Below are 18,550 nucleotides of genomic sequence, written 5' to 3'. Positions count from 1 at the left end.
TAACAAGCAAGCTTAACATTATAGCTTAAACTGGGGCAGGGGGCAGTGCCTAGGATGGAGCTGCAGAAAAGGGGGCAGGACAACATTACACAACGAACCACATACTTCAAGAACCCCAGACTTGCCGCAGTGATAATAAAGTTCACGATCCATTTAGGAAAAGAGGGGGATGTGTTCTTTGAAAATATATTTGAGAACTTCATCTCCGAAGCTGCTAGGACAGCTCAGTCGGTATAGCATGAGACTCTTCATGTTAAAAATCATGATATCCATGCATTGCAGGGGGTTGGACTAAATGACTCTTGGGGTCCCTTCCAACTCTACAATTCTACGATCTTTTTGTTCGCTATGTTAAGCACTGGTTTCCTCCCCCACCCCTTGACTTTCTCTCTTTTTGGCTCAAAGTTTCTGCCTTTGTAAGACAAGGAAAAGTGGGGAAAGGCTGAAAAACATGTACCAGCACAGAATGTTCTTTTAATGGGTTTTTTTTTTTTTTTTTTAAGAATGATCTCTCTTATAACTAATTGTTCTAACACAAGGACTCTTTAAATATAGTGCAGATAAGTCTGTTTCCCATCAGCTTCCTTGATGCTTGAAATGAAATAAGTTTTTTTGAAAGCTGATTCCTTGTTTTGTGTCCATCCTCCTCCCTCCCTATTAATTTTCCTATAATTTGTAATTATTTGTTGCCCCACATATCCTCAGATAGACGCCTCCAACGTCAAGGAACAGGTCTCGGCTTGGGAACTGTAACCCTGGCTGGCTTTGTCAGTCACTGTGGGTCGACGCACAAGTTAACCTTTTGCTCAAAACTGGACATTTAGGATTTTAATTAGCGTTAGCTTACTCAAGATTGACGTCTTGGAGCTAAGCCATGTTCTGGAATCTCAACGGCTCTGCTGTGAGCCCTTTCAAAAAGAAACAAGTCGCTTGGGTATATGTGGGTTCTACCTTGTTCAGGGTGGCGCTGTGGGTTAAACCACAGAGCCTAGGGCTTGCCGATCAGAGGGTCGGTGGTTCGAATCCCCGCGATGGGGTGAGCTCCCATTGCTCGGTCCCTGCTCCTGCCCACCTAGCAGTTTAATAGCACATCAAAGTGCAAGTAGATACCGGCGGGAAGGTAAACGGCGTTTCTGTGCGCTGCTCTGGTTTGCCAGAAGCAGCTTAGTCATGCTGGCCACATGACCCAGAAGCTATACGCCGGCTCCCTTGGCCAGTAAAGCGAGATGAGCGCCGCAACCCCAGAGTCGTTTGCGACTGGACCTAATGATCAGGGGTCCCTTTACCTTTACCTTGTTCAGTGACAAATGCAGGACTTATCGGTGAATCGAGGGTGCAGTGTTTGTTTAACTGACTAGCCTGACACTTTTTGTAGTGCTGGGGAAAGTGATAGTCTGTTGAGAAATGGAAAGTTTTGCCAGCCTGCATATTTATGCTTTCACAGCACTGCAGATCTTACCCCTATACCAAAATCAGGCTCTGCAAGCAGACGAACAATCCTGGAAGTGGCAAGACAAGTACAGAAATCACAGTGGATTGAGTCAAGAGAAAACGCAGCAGTGCATTAGGGCAAACGTCACATAGGAAAGGAGTCTGATATTTAGATAATGGTAAAGGTAAAGGACCCCTGGATAGTTAAGTTCAGTCAAGGCGACTATAGGGTTGTGGTGCTCATCTTGCTTTCAGGCCGAGGGAGCCGGTGTTTGCCCACAGACAGCTTTCTGGGTCATGTGGCCAGCATGACTAAACTACATCCGGCGCAACAGAACACTGTGATGGAAACCAGAGTGCACGGAAATGCTGTTTACCTTCCCACCGCAGTGATATCTATTTATCTACTTGCACTGGCATGCTTTCGAACTGCTAGGTTGGCAGGAGCAGGGACAGAGCAAAGGGAGCTCGCTCCGTCATGCAGATTCGAACCGCCGACCTTCTGATCGGCAAGCCCAAGAGGCTCAGTGGTTTATGTATCAGATATGTTTCACCACTGTGGAAGGGCAATAACTTTGCCTAACTGAAAGCAACATAAGGGGGGGAGGGGAGACACACAATTGTAAATAGGCTGTAAGGTCCTTTGCCATTTTTTATATAGGCTTCGGGAGTAAACACCAGTGGAGTGGCAGTTCTGTTGATGCCCGGGCTGGGTGGGAGCGAGGTGCGGAGGGTGAATGAAACCCACCATGCTGGCCCACAAAGCTGGTTGTGGAATCGACTAAACCTGTAAATGTTAACCAGCAGGTGTGCTTACCTCAGCAACATCTCAGCATCATGGTAACCAATAGGGTGGACAGGAATGTTCAATTGGGCTGTCGCCTGGGCTTCATCGTAGCGGTAGGTGTACTCTGGGTCAAGGGAGGGGGAAGGGAATTTTGAAAATAATAATTACAACATTGCTCACTTATTAATTAATTTATTAATTAATTAATTACGTTTCCAAGGCAAGTATGCAAAAAATTCATCAGAGAGGTGCTTATGCAACAATGGTAAGTATAGATATATTAAACGAAAGCATAATTTTGGAGGACCGTATTTCTTTTTTTTAGGTGCAGGTAAGGATGAAAAAGTCCCACAAAGTTGCATAAAACTGTTCTGCTGGTTCTTTGCCTTCCATCACATGAATCCCATGAGTTATATTTTCAGCAATTCCAAGGTTCCATAAGTTCTTGTGCCAAGAGGCACATCATTTAAGCTCTTCCATTTTTTTTGTGTGTGCAATAGAAAGTCTGGCAGCTACCAGAAACCAAGTTAGCAGTTCCTTTGAAGAGAAGTGTTTTGGAGTATCACCCCAGGTATTTAATAACAATATTGCTTATTTACGAAGGGCTTCAAACTCCTTGCCAGCCAAGTTAAAAGCAATAAACCCTGCCTGCCACATAAAAGAAACCACTCATTGGCAGATGGTTTGGTACTGCCCATATAATTTGTTTATACTGTGCTCCAAACTTCATGCCATGCATTCCCAAAATTGGCCTTGGTGCCAGAGATAGGTTTCTAAAAAGTGCTGTGCCAAACCCTGTCCCATAATTTCTCAAAACCCTTGTTCCCCTGTGAAAGGCATTTCCACTTTTTCTGCATCTTTCTCTGAACCCTTTATTTTATTTTATTCCTCTCCTCCTCCTCCCCCCCGAGCTTTCTTTCTTTTTTATTTAGGATTTTCTTGATTTACAAAAGTGTGTGCAATGTCTCTCTCATATTTTTTCCATCTAACATTTTTACAAATCAGTTTTGGTTATTGAGACATTAGGAAGAAAAGGGGGAAAGAGATGGGGGGATGGGTGAGGTGGGGTGGCGATGTTTCTATTTTGCTTAATATATCTAGGGTTTGGTGTCAGCGTTGTTTGTGCAGGTTCTCTGTTGTTCGCTTGTGTTTCTCTGGCGGTGAGAGAGGTCGGGGTTGGTGTAGGGTATGATTGTTCATTTGTGGTTGGCTGTGGTGATCTTTGGTTTCCTGTGTGAGTGGGGTTGGTGGGTGTTTAGGATCAGGTTAGCCATATTGATTGGTATGCTGTCGGTAGGTTTTTGTCATTGTCTTGTTGGGCTGTGTGTGTGTGTGATGAAGGGGAACCATACCGGGGTGGAGATTTCTTCTTCTGTTTGTCCCCGTGTCAGTTTCAGGTTACTGGTTAGTTTTTTCTAGTAGGGCTGTTTCCCATACTACTTGGTACCATTGGTCCATGTTTACTCCTGACAGGTCTTTCCAGTGTCTGGTTATGATGTTTCTGGCAGCTGAGAGTAGATGGATTATGAGTTCTTTGTGTTGTAAGTGGGCGTTATTGTTTCGGTGGGCGCAGGGTTGAGGTGGTTATGGGGGGCCCATGCGTTTTTGTTCCCACTAAAAATATTTCTCTAGCATTCTGCAATCTAGCCAGTTCCTTGCGCTTCCTAATCTGCAGAAAAAGCCCCACAAGTAAGGATCTCTGCACTGAAGCTGGTGCATGATGGGAAAGGAAAAGGAGGGGCAACGCCTGGTGCAGATCCTATTGCAACCACATCTGGTGGGCCACATCTTCCCCATCCCTCTTCTAGAGAGCCCTGGCTTCCTCTACCACTGCATTCCTCCCTCTCTCCCTCTCTCCCTCTCTCTCTAATTTCCTTTTTAAACATCGTTCAAATATCAATGACTTCCCTTCTTCTCTTTCTATGGTTCATTTTGCATATCATAAACCCCTGCATATGTTGCATAAACAAAACCATTCAGCATTCCATTATTACATCTATCAAAGCTTATTTACACTGTTGAATTTATCTTAATGCTGCCAACGTTTTCAAGTGTACACAATTTCCCTCCCTATATTCAATAAGCATTTTCCAATCTTCTCTAAACGAGCGTTCTTCTTGTTCTCTTATTCTATATGTTAAGTCTGCAAACTGCACATATTCCATCAGCTTAAGTTGCCATTCTTCTGGAGTTGGGACCTTGCTCGTTTTCCATTTTTTCGGCTAACAAAACACGGTCCGCAGTAGCGGCATACATAAACAAACTTTTCTGAGGAATGGGGGGAGCAGGGAAACATTCCCAAATTTTCCCGAGCAGAGGAAACACTGCTAATCCAGTTTAAATCTGGGATACAGAAGTGCGATTATAATCCGCAATCTCCACCATCCTTTCAAACATATATAATCTTATGGCATTGTCTTGCCATTTCCCCCAACCTCCGGTCAACCACATTTCAGAATGTACCCCTCTAATGCAATGGGGGAATGCAAAATAAAGCCGTGCGATTTTCAGTCTCATTCACCTTTGGCGGGATAACCTGGCGTGAGGGGGTCCCCAGCGCCATCCAGATTCAGGACATTCCCACGCTGAGCTCCACCTTCGGGAAGATTCCACCCTACTGGGTAAGGGTCTACTCCAGGGGCGCAAGAGTCAGCTGGGTCGGAGTATAAAATGACTCCCTTGGCTCCAGCAGCAACAGCATTCTTCACCTGGTGGATGGGAGGTGGGGGGATCACATTGATGCTGCAATTAGTTTGCTCCTTCATGCAAAGGTGAGAGGTTGCCAGAGATGGCCAAGTCTGTATCTATGCACACAGCCAGACACTATAGCAGCCAATGGGGACATCCACACACACACACACACACACACACACACAGTTTGCGGACGACCTTCCCTAAGATGCTGCCTTCAAAGTTTGATGGTGCCAGCAGTCTCTAGGGATGGATGAATCCATCGCTTTCAATTTATCCCAGTTTCCAGTCTTATATTAGTTCTCCACTGTTCTGGATCAGTTTGTTTCTTTTTTAAAAAAAATGCTCATGAAAATCCACCAAAATGTTAGTGCTTCATATACAGATGCAGTTTAAGTCCACAGGGCTTTTTTTTTTTTTTGCAAGCCATTTCTCCTAATACCGTATTGGCCCAAATATAAGCCGCACTCCCCCCCCAACCAAATTCCGACTGTGAAAAGTTAAAGTGCGGCTTATATTTGGAGCCGGGCGCCGGCGCCAGCTTGAGGAGCGGGCTGCCGAGTGCCCCCATCCCCAATTCAGTGCAGTAGTGCCAGGAGGTGGGCCGCATCCGCAAATAACCCTTGAATTTTAAAGGTCCAGTTTATGTGCGGGTTCGACTTATAGTCGGGCCAATATGGTGTACACATTTGTACACTTTATTTGGTTGGAGAACAGCACCACAAAATTCAGACCACTGTGTTTCACTTCTGCACACTGGTTTTTATTTATTTATTGCTAAATAGAACGTATAAAATAAGATTTCAATTGTAGAGTTGTATAAAGTGGAGTCACAATTACTCAAAACAGAATGGTTTTCTGTTCTAGGACACAGCCACTTTCTGAAGAAGCATTCACCTTCTCATCCCTCATGAAAGACCTTCAACAAAGCTATTTGCTTTTAGACATTTATAACATTCAGAGAGCGAGGAAGCCCTTTGTTGTGAATATAAGAGTTTGTTGTACACCAGTAGCTAACTGGAGTCTTGTGTTATTCTGGGCCTCCACGTTGGATATACTCCATCTCTTCCACTGACATGGGTTTCCTTCTATATTTTTGAGGTAACATTTTTACTAATTCTGAAGTGTCAGGTGTGCCTTGAATTCTACTGGAGAATGAAATATTTGTAGATGATGACGGCCCACCTCCTGCAGAGACTGGTGAGGCTGAACCATGAGGCAGAGGCACTCTTGACTGTAGAGGCTCCTGTATTGTAGGTTTGGGAGTACTTCTTCTGTCTGGAAACTTAATTAAGGGTGTATGTGGCTTCACTACCTAAGGGGTGGTCAGGAAGTATATCACTTGCTATCCCTTTAAAATGTTGTTCACAAGCTGCATTTATATGTTCTGAACGACCCTACTGGCAGCCGCCATCTTGCTGCCCATGGTGACCGCCTGCCCGGCCCAGGCAGGGGAAAGTGCGCCTTCTGCACACTGTTTTAGGTGGTGCAAAGCAGGTAGGTTTGCACTGAAATCCTAACCGAATGGAACTTCTATCCCACCCCCCACCAGATCCCAGTGCTGAAGTAAGAGTCCACTGCTGAGCCACTTGGCTTCTATAGGCAGGTGGAGAGTTGGCTTCTTGTTGTTCACTTTGGGCAACAAAATGTATTGGACCAGCTCTGCAGACTTCTGCCAACCACGACTGAAGGTGTAAGGAAATCATGAGCTCCAACACTAAAGAAGCAATCCTGTGTATGAGATGCTGGTGTCAGTTAGGCTGATGTAAAATTACAGCAGGGGTTGCTGCTCTGCAAAAGCCTGGCAGTCAGAAAAGAAGCCTTTTAAAATAGTATTCTGTGGACTTCCGGTTGAGCGCGGAGCCGCCATCAGTCGCAGGTTTCGCTCGGTTGAGCAAACCTGAGTGCGGCAGGGACGGGGTGTCTTCTACAGCGCAGAAGACCCCCAAGGAACCCCAAATCGAGAGTTTTGGGAGCATGGTCGTCCGGCGGGTGCCAGAAGGGTGCTCCTCCCTCCCCAGTAAGGCTCTGTTTTGAGCCCCCGAGAGCGAGGGAGTGGAGCCCCGGCAAATCGGACATACCGCTTTCCATGCCTGCACGAAGCTGCGATACTGAGGGGCTACAGCGTTTCAATTCTTCCAAGTAAACAAAAAATGGACAATTGAACAAATCTGAAGAGAAAACTGTAAGTAATTTGATTTGATTTGGCTTCGGAGGGGATTCTAAAAACGGAAGTCAATCCCTCTCTGCTGAGATTAAGAGACAGTGCGACTTTGTAACTGAAGCTATCTTCAATGCGATTGAAACAAAGAAACTTTTGTAAGGGTGTTTTTAGTTTTAAAAGTGGATTGGATCTATTTTCCTCTTTCCCGGAGGTCCAGATGGAGTGCATATTATAAACTTTGGCAATGATTAAAAATAAAAATGGCGTACTTATGCAGTAAGGATCTACGTAGCAAGAAATAAATTGTTGTGACTAGCAACTTGAATCTCGACCTTGAAATGACAAAGGGAAAACTGTCCTCGCGGTTTGTAAAGCAAGCTTTGGAACTTTTGCAGCAAGTAGCTGTGGGAATCAACAGCATTGCACAATTGGCACATAAAGAATTGGAGATTGAGACTGTGGACAATTTGGAGGACTTTACATTGGAACAGAAGGAAAAGGAAGAAGGGAACAGTGACAATGCTGAAAAAGAGGAGTTGGAACAGGATACATCAATTGGAGCCTTTAGGCAAGAAGAATTTAACAGTGTTAAATACTGGTTCCTGTTGCCACTGGATTGTGAAAAGACTACAGACCTGCGATTAGTTGGACAGTTACAGGATTTTCTTTTTTATGTCTCATGGGCCGGGTTCTTTGAAAGGGAGGGTATAGGGTAAAATATCAGAATTTAAAAACGAAATGGTATTTCATTATGGTTATGACAATTGGATATGGACACTGCGATAACGGACAATGTTTTGAAAGATAAACTCTGGGACCATAAGGGAGGGAGGTGCATGAGCAATATGAAAAATTTTGGTTAACATAATGAGAAATTACAGAAGTATTTTGAGGCGGAGGTAGAGAAATGTTCAATAGGTAAAATGATGAGATGGATTTTAAATTAGAGTTTAAAGGTAAATAAAGCTGGAACTATGTAATAACTTAGTAATCAGTAAGAGGGGGACTGAGGAAGTCATCGTAAAGGAATAAAGATTGGAATTTAATTGACTGCCCGGGAGGAGGGTCAGCATGCTGTGCTTTGGAAAGTATGTGGTTAAATGTAAAATGACTTTTGCTACCTCTGTGAGAGGGGGGGTTTGGTGCGTATTGCTCCCCTCGGTGGGAGAGGGGGGAGCCTGGAGTGTTTAACCATGTATTATAATATACTGGCTTTAATTGGTTTTTTTAATTGGAAAATCTAATAAATTCTTTAAAAATAAAATAAAATAGTATTCTGTGCTGAGTTGCCAGGATACAGCCTAAGTCCCTGCCCTCGCTATCCACATCCACATAGCTCCCCCAGAACACCTCTTTTTAGGGGACTGACACTGTCCTTTGTTCAGCCAGCTTTGGCTTAGCTGGCTGAGCCCTGGCTGAGCCGGGATCGGCAAGCTACACCGGCGTGTCATTGGTTGAACTGAGATTGGAGACTTAATGCTGGCAGAGCCAGGAATCAGCTGCCTGAGCTGGAAATCGGCTGCATCCTAAACTATTTATCATGGGGAATCTGGACATAGGATTGCCCCCAAAGCTTGGAGTCCCCAATGTGGTTACTAGTGGGCACTATAGCATCCTTGCTGCCTCCAAAGGTTCCCTGGCCCTCTCATTTTTTTTAATCTTAAACATTAACGTTCTGAGGTGTTATTGGTTTGCTTGTTGTGGGAATGCTTTGTGGGTCCTGTTTCTGTTCAAAGGGGTGCAAGGTTTTGTTGTACAGTGGTACCTTGGTTCCCGAACGGCTCAGTTGCAGAACAAATCGGCCCCCGAACGCCGCAAACCCGGAAGTAAGTGTTCCGGTTTGTGAACATTTTTCAGAAGCCTAACATCTGACATGGCTTCCACTTGAGTGCAGGAAGCTCCTGCAGCCAATCGGAAGCCGCGCCTTGGTTTTCAAATGGTTTCGGAAGTCAAACGGACTCCCGGAACGGATTAAGTTTGAGGATCAATGTACCACTGTACTTGTTCTACTGGTTTTGAAGTGTGTGCAGCTGTTTTGCCTGCTATTTTAAAGGGGGGTTTTGAGATTTGCCCATTTTCCTTCTGTGAAATGGGTATGTTGGGGGCATGATCAAAGTGCCCCCAGGCCCTCCTCTATCCTAAGATCCCCCCTTCACAGTTGCTGTGTTAACCTGGGAGGGGATTCAAATGGCTTTCACACATCAGTATTAAGTTACTCTCCGTAAGATTCTGCCTTCGTAGATGTTGTGTTAAAAATATAAAAGCCGTTCTCACATTTGGGCAAATTCTGTCTGTGTACCAAAGCACCCTCTACACTGAGATGGGATATAATCATCATTACCTTGTTTCCTCTGAAGATTTTCCCATATCTGGCGATGGCAATTTTCCCAGAGCAATTAATTCCGAGCTCTCGCTCTAACCTCTGGAAATCCTCTATGCTTCCGTAGTTCACGTAAACCAGATCTCCCTGGAGTATAAGAACACCAGAATGTAAGAAGAGCCTGCTCGATAGCAGACGTTTAGTGCTCAATTCTGCATTACTTGCACATATCAGAAGGTCAGTGGTTCAAACCCCCATGACGGAGTGAGCTCCCGTTGTTCTCTCCCAGCTTCTGCCCACCTAGCAGTTCGAAAGCACACCGGCACAAGTAGATAAATCGGTACACTGTGGCAGGAAGGTAAACAGCGTTTCTGTGCACTCTGGCACTCGGCACAGTGTCCCGTTGCACCTGAAGCGGTTTAGTCATGCTGGCCACATGACCAGGAAAGTTGTCTGTGGACAAACGCCGGCTTGCTCACTGCACCCCATAGTCGCCTTTGACTGGACACAGCTGTCCAGGGGGCCTTTACCTTTACCTTACCTTTACTTGCACAGAACACAGATACGAGCACTAAACTTGCACTAAGGTATATTCTGCTATATTTCTGGAAGTGGTTTTGGTGGCATCTGAAAGCTCAAATGCAGAGAATAGCAGGGAAACATCGGAGGGAAAATAGAATATGCTTCTGTGTGAATGCAGCCAATAGGATGGCATTGGAGAAGCAGCAGAATACAAAGCAGAGCAGAATAAATCTACCAACAATGCGCTATTCTTGTGTCAAGATCAAGGGCTCGTCCACGCCAGTTCGCCCCGTCACTTCCCCCTGGGAAATCCTGTGGTTTAGCACTGAATCGGATAAATGGCAATCGGGTTCCCCCAGATTGCTGTTTGTTCTGTATAATGCTAAAACATCAGTTTGCGGTGCCCAGAGTCTTCCAGCCAACAGCAGTCCCCCCAATGTCAGCTGTATGCCCTTGCAGTTCTGGGGGCGCTGCTTCTTCCTAGGGAGCGCCAAAAGAACCCTCATATCTTTTTCAAAAGTATCTTTCTCTGACGAGGGACAGATCTACACTCATAGTTTTTAATGTTAAGGTAGGGTTTTAATCACCTTGCCGACAAAGGTCCATATAGTTAAAGCTATGGTTTTCCCAGTAGTAATGTACGGAAGTGAGAGCTGGACCATCAAGAAGGCTGATCGCCGAAGAATTGATGCTTTTGAATTATGGTGCTGGAGGAGACTCTTGAGAGTCCCATGGACTGCAAGAAGATCAAACTTATCCATTCTCAAGGAAATCGGCCCTGAGTGCTCACTAGAAGGACAGATCCTGAAGTTGAGGCTCCAGTACTTTGGCCACCTCATGAGAAGAGAAGACTCCCTGGAAAAGACCCTGATGTTGGGAAAGGTGGAGGGCACAAGGAGAAGGGGACGACAGAGGATGAGATGGTTGGACAGTGTTCTCGAAGCTACTAACATAAGTTTGGCCAAACTGTGGGAGGCAGTGAAGGATAGGCGTGCCTGGCATGCTCTGGTCCATGGGGTCACGAAGAGTCGGACACGACTGAACGACTGAACAACAACAAAGGGTTTTAATAATGTAGATGGGCACATGCCGTCCTACTTTTGATGTTCATAATGCGTTATTACCTTGTCTTTTTTATCGCTTAATTTTCAATCGTTTTATGCTGCTATATCGGTCCCTATGTCTTATGCTGCTACCTATGTCCCTATGTAATGTTCGACTGCATTCAAACTCTGACCGCCCTCCAGTGGTATTCGCGTGGTGGCGGCGTGTCCAGATAACAAAGGACACAGATGGAGGGAAGAATTAAAATGTTACACCGGAGGACAGAGCAGAGCAACCAGAAATCAGTAGCAGGGGAAGAAACAGTGTTTTGGAAAATGACGTGGCTGAGTATAACTTTCATTTGCCAGGGGGGAAAACACCAAGGTAGTAAACCTTTTAATTAACAAGTATATCCCATAATGTTTCAGAATGACATATCTAATATTATTCTAGTGGGAGAAAATAGGTTTCTGCCGCACCTCTCCTGCCTAGGCGGGAGCTAAAATAAGTCAGTTCCTAAATTTGGGAATCTGGGCTGGATCTACACTGACCTATTTAACGTCAGTGTAGATCCAGCCCAGATTCCCAAATTTAGGAACTGGCTTATTTTAGCTCCCGCCTAGGCAGGAGAGATGCAGCAGAAACCCGGTAGCTTGAAATTCTTGCTGGCCATCAAGTTTAGTCACAATCCTCTTGTATAGCAACAAGCTTGGGAGATATAAAAACCTAGAGCAGGGATGGGGAACTTTGGTGTCAAGTACAGGAGTCCCCCTCTCCCTTCTGGTAGCTCAACGATAAGAATTAACGAGCATTTGGTAGATTTATAGTCCTTTTATTACAGCACTATGTTGCAAGCACAAACAGGCAACCCTCCCCAAGGATAGAAGAAGAAGAGTTTGGATTTGATATCCCGCTTTATCACTAGCCTAAGGAGTCTCAAAGCGGCTAACAATCTCCTTTCCCTTCCTCCCTCACAACAAACACTCTGTGAGGTGAGTGGGGCTGAGAGACTTCAAAGAAGTGTGACTAGCCCAAGGTCACCCAGCAGCTGCATGTGGAGGAGTGGAGACGCAAACCCAGTTCACCAGATTACGAGTACACTTCTCTTAACCACTACACCACACTGGCTTACTCTGACTCCTCCCTACTTCCGCAGCAAGAAGCGTGCCAACAGGAAGTTCCTCCCCCTCTGCATCTCCTTTATTATTTGACATGCTTGGACCTTCAAGTTTGGGGAGGGGGTTCCCCACTCTCTACTGATATATCGCCCAGCTGCTCCCTCCCTGCTGGTTGCTTAGCTACTATCTCATAGCTGGATAGCTCCTCTCTCAACTGAGCAGCTTCTGTGTTTCCTGTCTCTCTGCTTCTGGAAACGCTGGAAGCAGGGGGAGGGCAAATATTCCCCCTTCTCTTCTGTTAGGAGCTGATCTCCCTGGGATTGCATTCCCCAATCTTCTGATTCAGACCAGTGCCTGACACTCAGGTTAGGAGGACCATATGTGGCTCTCCAGGCCTCTCTATCTGGCCTCCTGAATCTTCCCCAGACTTCACCCCTTGCTGCCCTGGCTGCACACCCTCCTCGAGAGTATCTGCCTACTTGGAATATGTCCTTGAGATCTGACCATGCCTCCTGCTTGTCTGGGTGGAGGATAGAGTGTGTTTATGTGTAGAAACTAGCTTACTGCTGCTCTAAAGTAAAAAAAAAAAATGCATCAGATGCTCCGCCTACTCTTGCCTCTAGCCCCGCCCAACTCTGGTATGTGGTCCCCAGAAGGTTGCGCACAAGGGAAAGTGACACTGGATCTGAAAAGGGATCACCACTCCTGATCCAGAGACAGAGGGTCATTCGCCTAACCGAAGGGCACATTCACACAACCCGTTACCCCACATCAGTCCTTACCTCTGGCATGCCCTGAGCAGAGAAAGCACTGTAGGGTGGAACAACGTCTTCAATGTGTGTATACCCCGGAGGCAGAGGCTCAGATAATGAGGTGTTGAAAAGCTGGGCAGTTAAGAGGGAGCAGAGGAGGAGGCAGAATATTAAGATCAGATTTAGACTAATTTCATATAATTGTCCCCACCCCCAGTATTAATATTTTAATTGCAAAGGTTTCGAATATAAAGAAATAGAGTGATGCATGGGGAAAGAGAAAAGAAAAAAACAAAAAGGCTCCAAAACATGTAGAAAGAACCAGTATATGAATATATACAATACATGGAAAACACCCTAGTCCATACATCCTTATATGAATTTGATACTCTTATCCTAAGACATATGTAAATATTAATAGCCTACTACATTTCATATAAGCTCATTCCAAATATTGCCATATTGATCAAGTCTACGTCTGTAAGCAGCCCATTCATAGGTTGCGATCGTTATCATGTTGTCAATTGTTAAATTTCATAGAACTGTGGAGTTGGAAAGGAACCAAAGGATTTCCCTCTGGTCCAACCGTAATGCAATGCAGGAATCACAGTTAATGTCCTGCATTGCATTCATGTTACAGCTGCAGGTGGCATCTGAGAATAGGTCCCCAAATCAGCTTGGGCCACCACAACTGTAAGCAAACAACCTAGCAGAATGAGAGGAGATGTCGCTAAAAGCTTGAGAAAAGAAAATGTGGCCCGTCTGTCCATCCCTCCACAATGCACATAGAAAGTAGGCACTTGGGCATATATATCTGAGGAAAGATTGGGATTCTATGACAAAGAAGGCACTGTCTGGAGAGATGTGTCTGTCTTCCTCATTATCGACATTCAGAAGGAATGGGAAAACAGTTCTATTCACCCAGGCATTTGAGGGCTGAAAGAGACTACCCTGGCATCCTTGAAATTATTACCTGTGAGGGTATGTGACTGAAATTAAAAGCTATAAATATGTTTTCATTTTATGCTATTTGCTTTGTTCCGCTGCTGGTGTGAACTCCTTTTGGGGGAAGGTGGGTGTAAGGTTCGCGTGATGGTGCCTCACGAGTAACGGAGCAGGAGCCCAAACAGTCTTTTGCAGTTTTATTGTGCAAACTATTTACAGTGCAGAGCTACAAAATGCATGTCTGTCTCAGTCGCCGGCAGAATCCGGGAGTGGCCCCTTCCGGCTTCTACCCCAGCATAAGAACTTCGGCACCCCAAGTCTCCTCCTACCCTCCTTGCGTTTCATCCCTCTGCGCAACTGGGGCGACGGAAATGGCGTGCCTCCCTCCTGACCAGCCTGGCGAGGTGAGCACAGGGTCTCAGCAACACCCCCAAGCCTTCCCTCCGCCAGGCTCCCTGTTTGTTGCTCCTGGCTAGATGAGGCGCTGGGGCTTTCAGAGGCATCCCTAAGCCCTCTCCCCGCCAGGGTGGTTCCTTCCCTCTCATCCCCACTGGAAGAGGTACTGCTGCTCAATTGGCGCTGGGGCTCCCTGTATGCTAACGGACCCTCCGTCCCCCTCAGCGGGCCAGGTGGTGGTTCCCTGACAGTGGGAAAGCCATTTAAGGAACCGTCACCTCAAAGTGTGGGCAGGTTCACCTGGAAGTAAAGATCTCTTCCAGGTGTTTTGCTCTTTTCAAAGCTCAGCAGAATTTACCTCTCATAACTGCATGGTTATCTGTTAAACTGAATGTTCTGAAAAGGACAGGGATGGTTGACTTTTTTAAAAAAAGCTAAAGCCAGATGGGGAAATCCATTTTCTCTCCCTCTCCCCTTTACCTCGTGCCCTTGGTCATCCACAATTGAGATGTAGTTGGGATTTGTTTCATTTGGGTAGGAAAGCAGAACATCATAGGGAGCCAGCTGAACGGAATCCAGGCCAAATTCCTTCCACTGGGCCTGTATTTGTTTGGCTAGGCGCAGGTTCTCTGGCGTGCCTGCCAAGTGAGGCAGCCGAGTGAAATTGCTGGAAAAGAGGAGAAGGGTATAATGAATGAAATCACGTTTTTTTTCCATTGGGTTTGCTTGCAGTTGTACAAGTTGTACAAATCGCAGGTGGGTGACCACCCTGACCAAAGGTGGGTCACTGACAGGAGCGAGCCAGCAGCAAATCACACCAATCAAGCAGGAGTTAACTCTTTATTAGCAAAACAGGATCTCTACAAGGGTGTCAGGCCTAAGGAGCACAGAAACTGAGGTCTTGCTCCATGGATGTAGCCAGGATTTTTGTGGAGGGGGACAGGACTTGGTTAGGGGGGGCAAAACTGACGTGACTGGTCAGTTAGTTAAGTATTCATATATTAAGTATTAAGTAGTTAAGTATATATATTAAATTTTCTGTTTTATAATTTATAACATATTTAAATAACCTTAAGATATCAATGACTTCCCTTCTTCTCTTTCCGTGGTTCACTTTGCATAACATAAATCCCTGCATATTTTACATAAACTAAGCCATTCAGTATTCCATTATTACATCCATCAAAACTTATTTACACTGTTGAATTTATCTTAATGCTGCCAACGTTTTCAAGTGTACACAATCTCCCCCCACATATTCAATAAACATTTTCCAATCTTCTTTCAACGTATGTCCTTCTTGTTCTCTTATTCTATATGTTAGGTCCGCAAGCTGTGCATATTCCATCAGTTTAAGTTGCCATTCTTCTTTAGTTGGGACATCCTATTGTTTTACTTGATCTGGCGCGGGCAATTCGCCCCTGCCCCCCGGCTATGCCCATGTCTTGCCCCCATGAATCAAATTGCTGAGACTAAAGGTCCACAACTTCCCACAGCCAGGTATGTCTCCTCCTTTCCAGCTCCCCACCACCACCACCAAGCAATTGGAGACTGCACCTGTGTGTCTCTCTTTGCTTCTCCCGCTTCATGCCTCTGCTGGTTCTGGGAGACCAAACGGGAAGAGAGCTTGTCGCAGCAGGATGGGGAGACACCAAGGGTTCTTCACAAGCCTGACCCATCTCTGCCTCTCATCAGCCCTCCTCTCCTGCATCAGCTTCTGCCCAGATTCTGGACACGCCTCAATCCCTAGGCCCTGTTACCTCTTCAGTCACTCAGCTCACACCATCACTATTTCTGTTTCTTTGTTTAAGGAAGCCTTCCCCAATCTGGTTCCCTCTAGCTGATTTGAAGTACTGCACATTTCCCATCTCTCTCAGCCCTGCAACCGTGCCGACTGGGGCGGAGGAAAGATTTGATTAATCAAATCGTTAATTATTTCTCTCTCGCAGATTTCTCAACTGCTTTGTGGCCAAAACAAAAGCTACTGACTGAGTGTACAAGGAGTTTAAGTTAAGATAAAATACACAGGATGCACTTCCGGACTATTCCCAGCTCAGCACTAACTCCGTCTCCACCTTATGGGCCCCACCTTGATTGTTTTTAGGTGCTGCACGTGGGTCTTTTATGGTATGGGGTTACCTCATCTTGAGAACGCTCTGAAATATACCCCAAGTGTGTTGCTTGGTTGGTTTGGCCGGTCGGCATGCTTGCTAAAGCCCTAAATGGCCTCAGCCCAGTATACCTGAAGGAGCGTCTCCACCCCCATCGTTCAGCCCAGACACTGAGATCCAGCTCCGAGGGCCTTCTGGCGGTTCCCTCACTGCAAGAAGTGAGGTTGCAGGGAACCAGGCAGAGGGCCTTCTCGGTGGTGGCGCCTGCCCTGTGGAATGCCCTCCCATCAGATGTCAAAGAAATAAACAACTATCTGACTTTTAGAAGACATCTGAAGGCAGCCCTTCCCTGTTAAATTATTATTATTATTATATATGAGCTATGCTTTCTGTTTAACTCAGATTTGGTGCACGACGGGCAAGGAGTGATTTAGAACCTCTCTGCATCTCTAAGAATAGATGTACTGTACAACTTGGCCAAAAGCAATTCTGGAGATGTAAAGCTCTGGTTGGAGGCAGGAATTCACCAGTTGCTGAAAACCACAGGAGGGGACAGTGCTCTTTTGCTCGGATCCTGAATGTGGGTTTCTCACTGGCATCTGGCTGGCCACTTTGAGAACATGATGCTGGACTTAGATGGGCCATTGGCCTGATCCAGCAGACTTGTCTAAGGTTCTTATGTGCTTAAACAAAAGCTGTGATTGACTAAGCAATTAAACCCTGCATGCTTATTCCTCTAGCCTTTAAGCGGCATTGTATATTGTACTGTTGGTTTATTGCTATGGCCGATGGCTGACGCAAATAAAGATTCATTCATTCATTCATTCATTCATTCACCCTGCATCCATTTTGTAGGCATATAAAATGTGTAACACACCCTCACGGACAAGTATGAATAAAAGGAAGGAAAGGTTCCTCTTTAACACTGCTTAACAATCGCAAAACACACTGAGCTGGCGCTGGGTGGACAAACGTCAACATATTAGCATTTACAACTGGAACATCGACTCATTTGCTAAATGAGTGTGAGCCATAATTTTCTTTCCCACTTGAAAACGTGCTCTGCATTCCAGCTTTTCGATTAATAAACGCCGCCATGGACTAAAAACACTGTAATTACAAATATATGCCGCTAAATTAATCTCAGGAAATGCCACCAAACTGAAAAAAAAAAAAATTTAGCCTGCAGTCCTGGCACCATCAGAGGTACTTCAGTGTAGCTTGTTCGTCCTGGCTCACCTGCGGCTCAACCAGCTGAGCTGAATCTGGCTGAGGCAAGGCCAGAACATGTCACCTGCCAGCTTGGCAAAGAACTCTATTTTAAAGGCCTGCTTTCCCTCTGCCAAGCATAGGAAGAGCAACAGCCCTTCTGCTGAACAGCGTTTACATCTGATGTAAATTTACACCAGCTTCTTATACATAGGAAAGCTACATGGGTCTGGTTAATGGTTTAAGCCTTAAGCCCAGTCTGTCTACTTTTAATTTTTCCTCTCTTTTTTTCCTACCGGAGGTTAGCTACCCCTGACTTAAGGGCTCCTAGCTGTGACGCACTTGAAGTATCTAATTTAAGGCAGTCTCTAAAAAATGACAGCATATACCAGGAATATTTGCACCACAGAGATGCATGGCTAGAGCAGTTTCCCATACCTGCCATCTTGTTTCTGTTATTCAAATGCAGGGTTGTTATTTTTTTCAGTTCAGTGCCACAAGTTCAAGACTGTGCATCAGTCTTCTTTTTTCTAGTGTTTGATCAGGGATGGTAGCCAGACAAAAGAAATGAGTGTGCACATCGCGGACAATGAAGACCTTATCATGCCACTTCTAACTCTCAAAAAAGCTATTATATATCACCAGCTTTGGGGTGAATTTAATCATTAATCCAATTCTCTTTTGCCCTGTCTTGTTTTTTTTCCTTGGGAAGGGCAAAGTAAAGATTCCAAACAAATAAATAACCCTGTATAACTAGGATCAGAGATCAGAAACCTACCATTTCTGATAGATCTCTGGTGACTGAGCTTATTGTCATTCGCTAAAACCACCTTGTTCCAAAAGAGTCACAAAAAGTGGTTTCTGGGTCAGTTTAAAGACACACACACACACAAAAATCAACGCAGCGCACTTTGCTTACTATAAAAAATGCTTGATATTTGCAGCTTTCATTTCTGTCATAAACGCCTTCTTCATCTTCTCGTGAGAACCTGTTGCTGGCAATTGGCCTTCAGGTTTACTCAGCCAACCTGCAAGATAGACCAAAGAGAGCTACAACAAC

General features: G+C 45.3%; 1 protein-coding gene across 2 annotated transcripts in view; it reads right to left on the bottom strand.

The window, feature by feature from the left end:
- The window catches only part of FOLH1B (folate hydrolase 1B), a 44,545-nt gene that overhangs the window by 23,702 nt on the left and 2,293 nt on the right, over positions 1–18,550 (bottom strand). For both annotated transcript variants that reach the window (XM_033146103.1, XM_033146104.1), the window contains exons 2-7: positions 18,410–18,518; positions 14,651–14,837; positions 12,860–12,961; positions 9,415–9,540; positions 4,740–4,926; positions 2,249–2,342 (exon numbers count right to left, since the gene is read on the bottom strand). In XM_033146103.1, coding sequence (XP_033001994.1) covers positions 2,249–2,342; positions 4,740–4,926; positions 9,415–9,540; positions 12,860–12,961; positions 14,651–14,837; positions 18,410–18,518 — 805 coding nt within the window. The remainder of the gene's footprint in view (positions 1–2,248; positions 2,343–4,739; positions 4,927–9,414; positions 9,541–12,859; positions 12,962–14,650; positions 14,838–18,409; positions 18,519–18,550) is intronic.

The sequence above is a fragment of the Lacerta agilis genome, chromosome 4 (genome assembly GCF_009819535.1).
Source record: "Lacerta agilis isolate rLacAgi1 chromosome 4, rLacAgi1.pri, whole genome shotgun sequence".
In the NCBI taxonomy this organism is placed as follows: Eukaryota; Metazoa; Chordata; class Lepidosauria; order Squamata; family Lacertidae; genus Lacerta; species Lacerta agilis.
The sequence above is the reverse complement of the archived record's forward strand: the minus strand, read 5'-3'. Positions and strand labels throughout refer to the sequence as shown.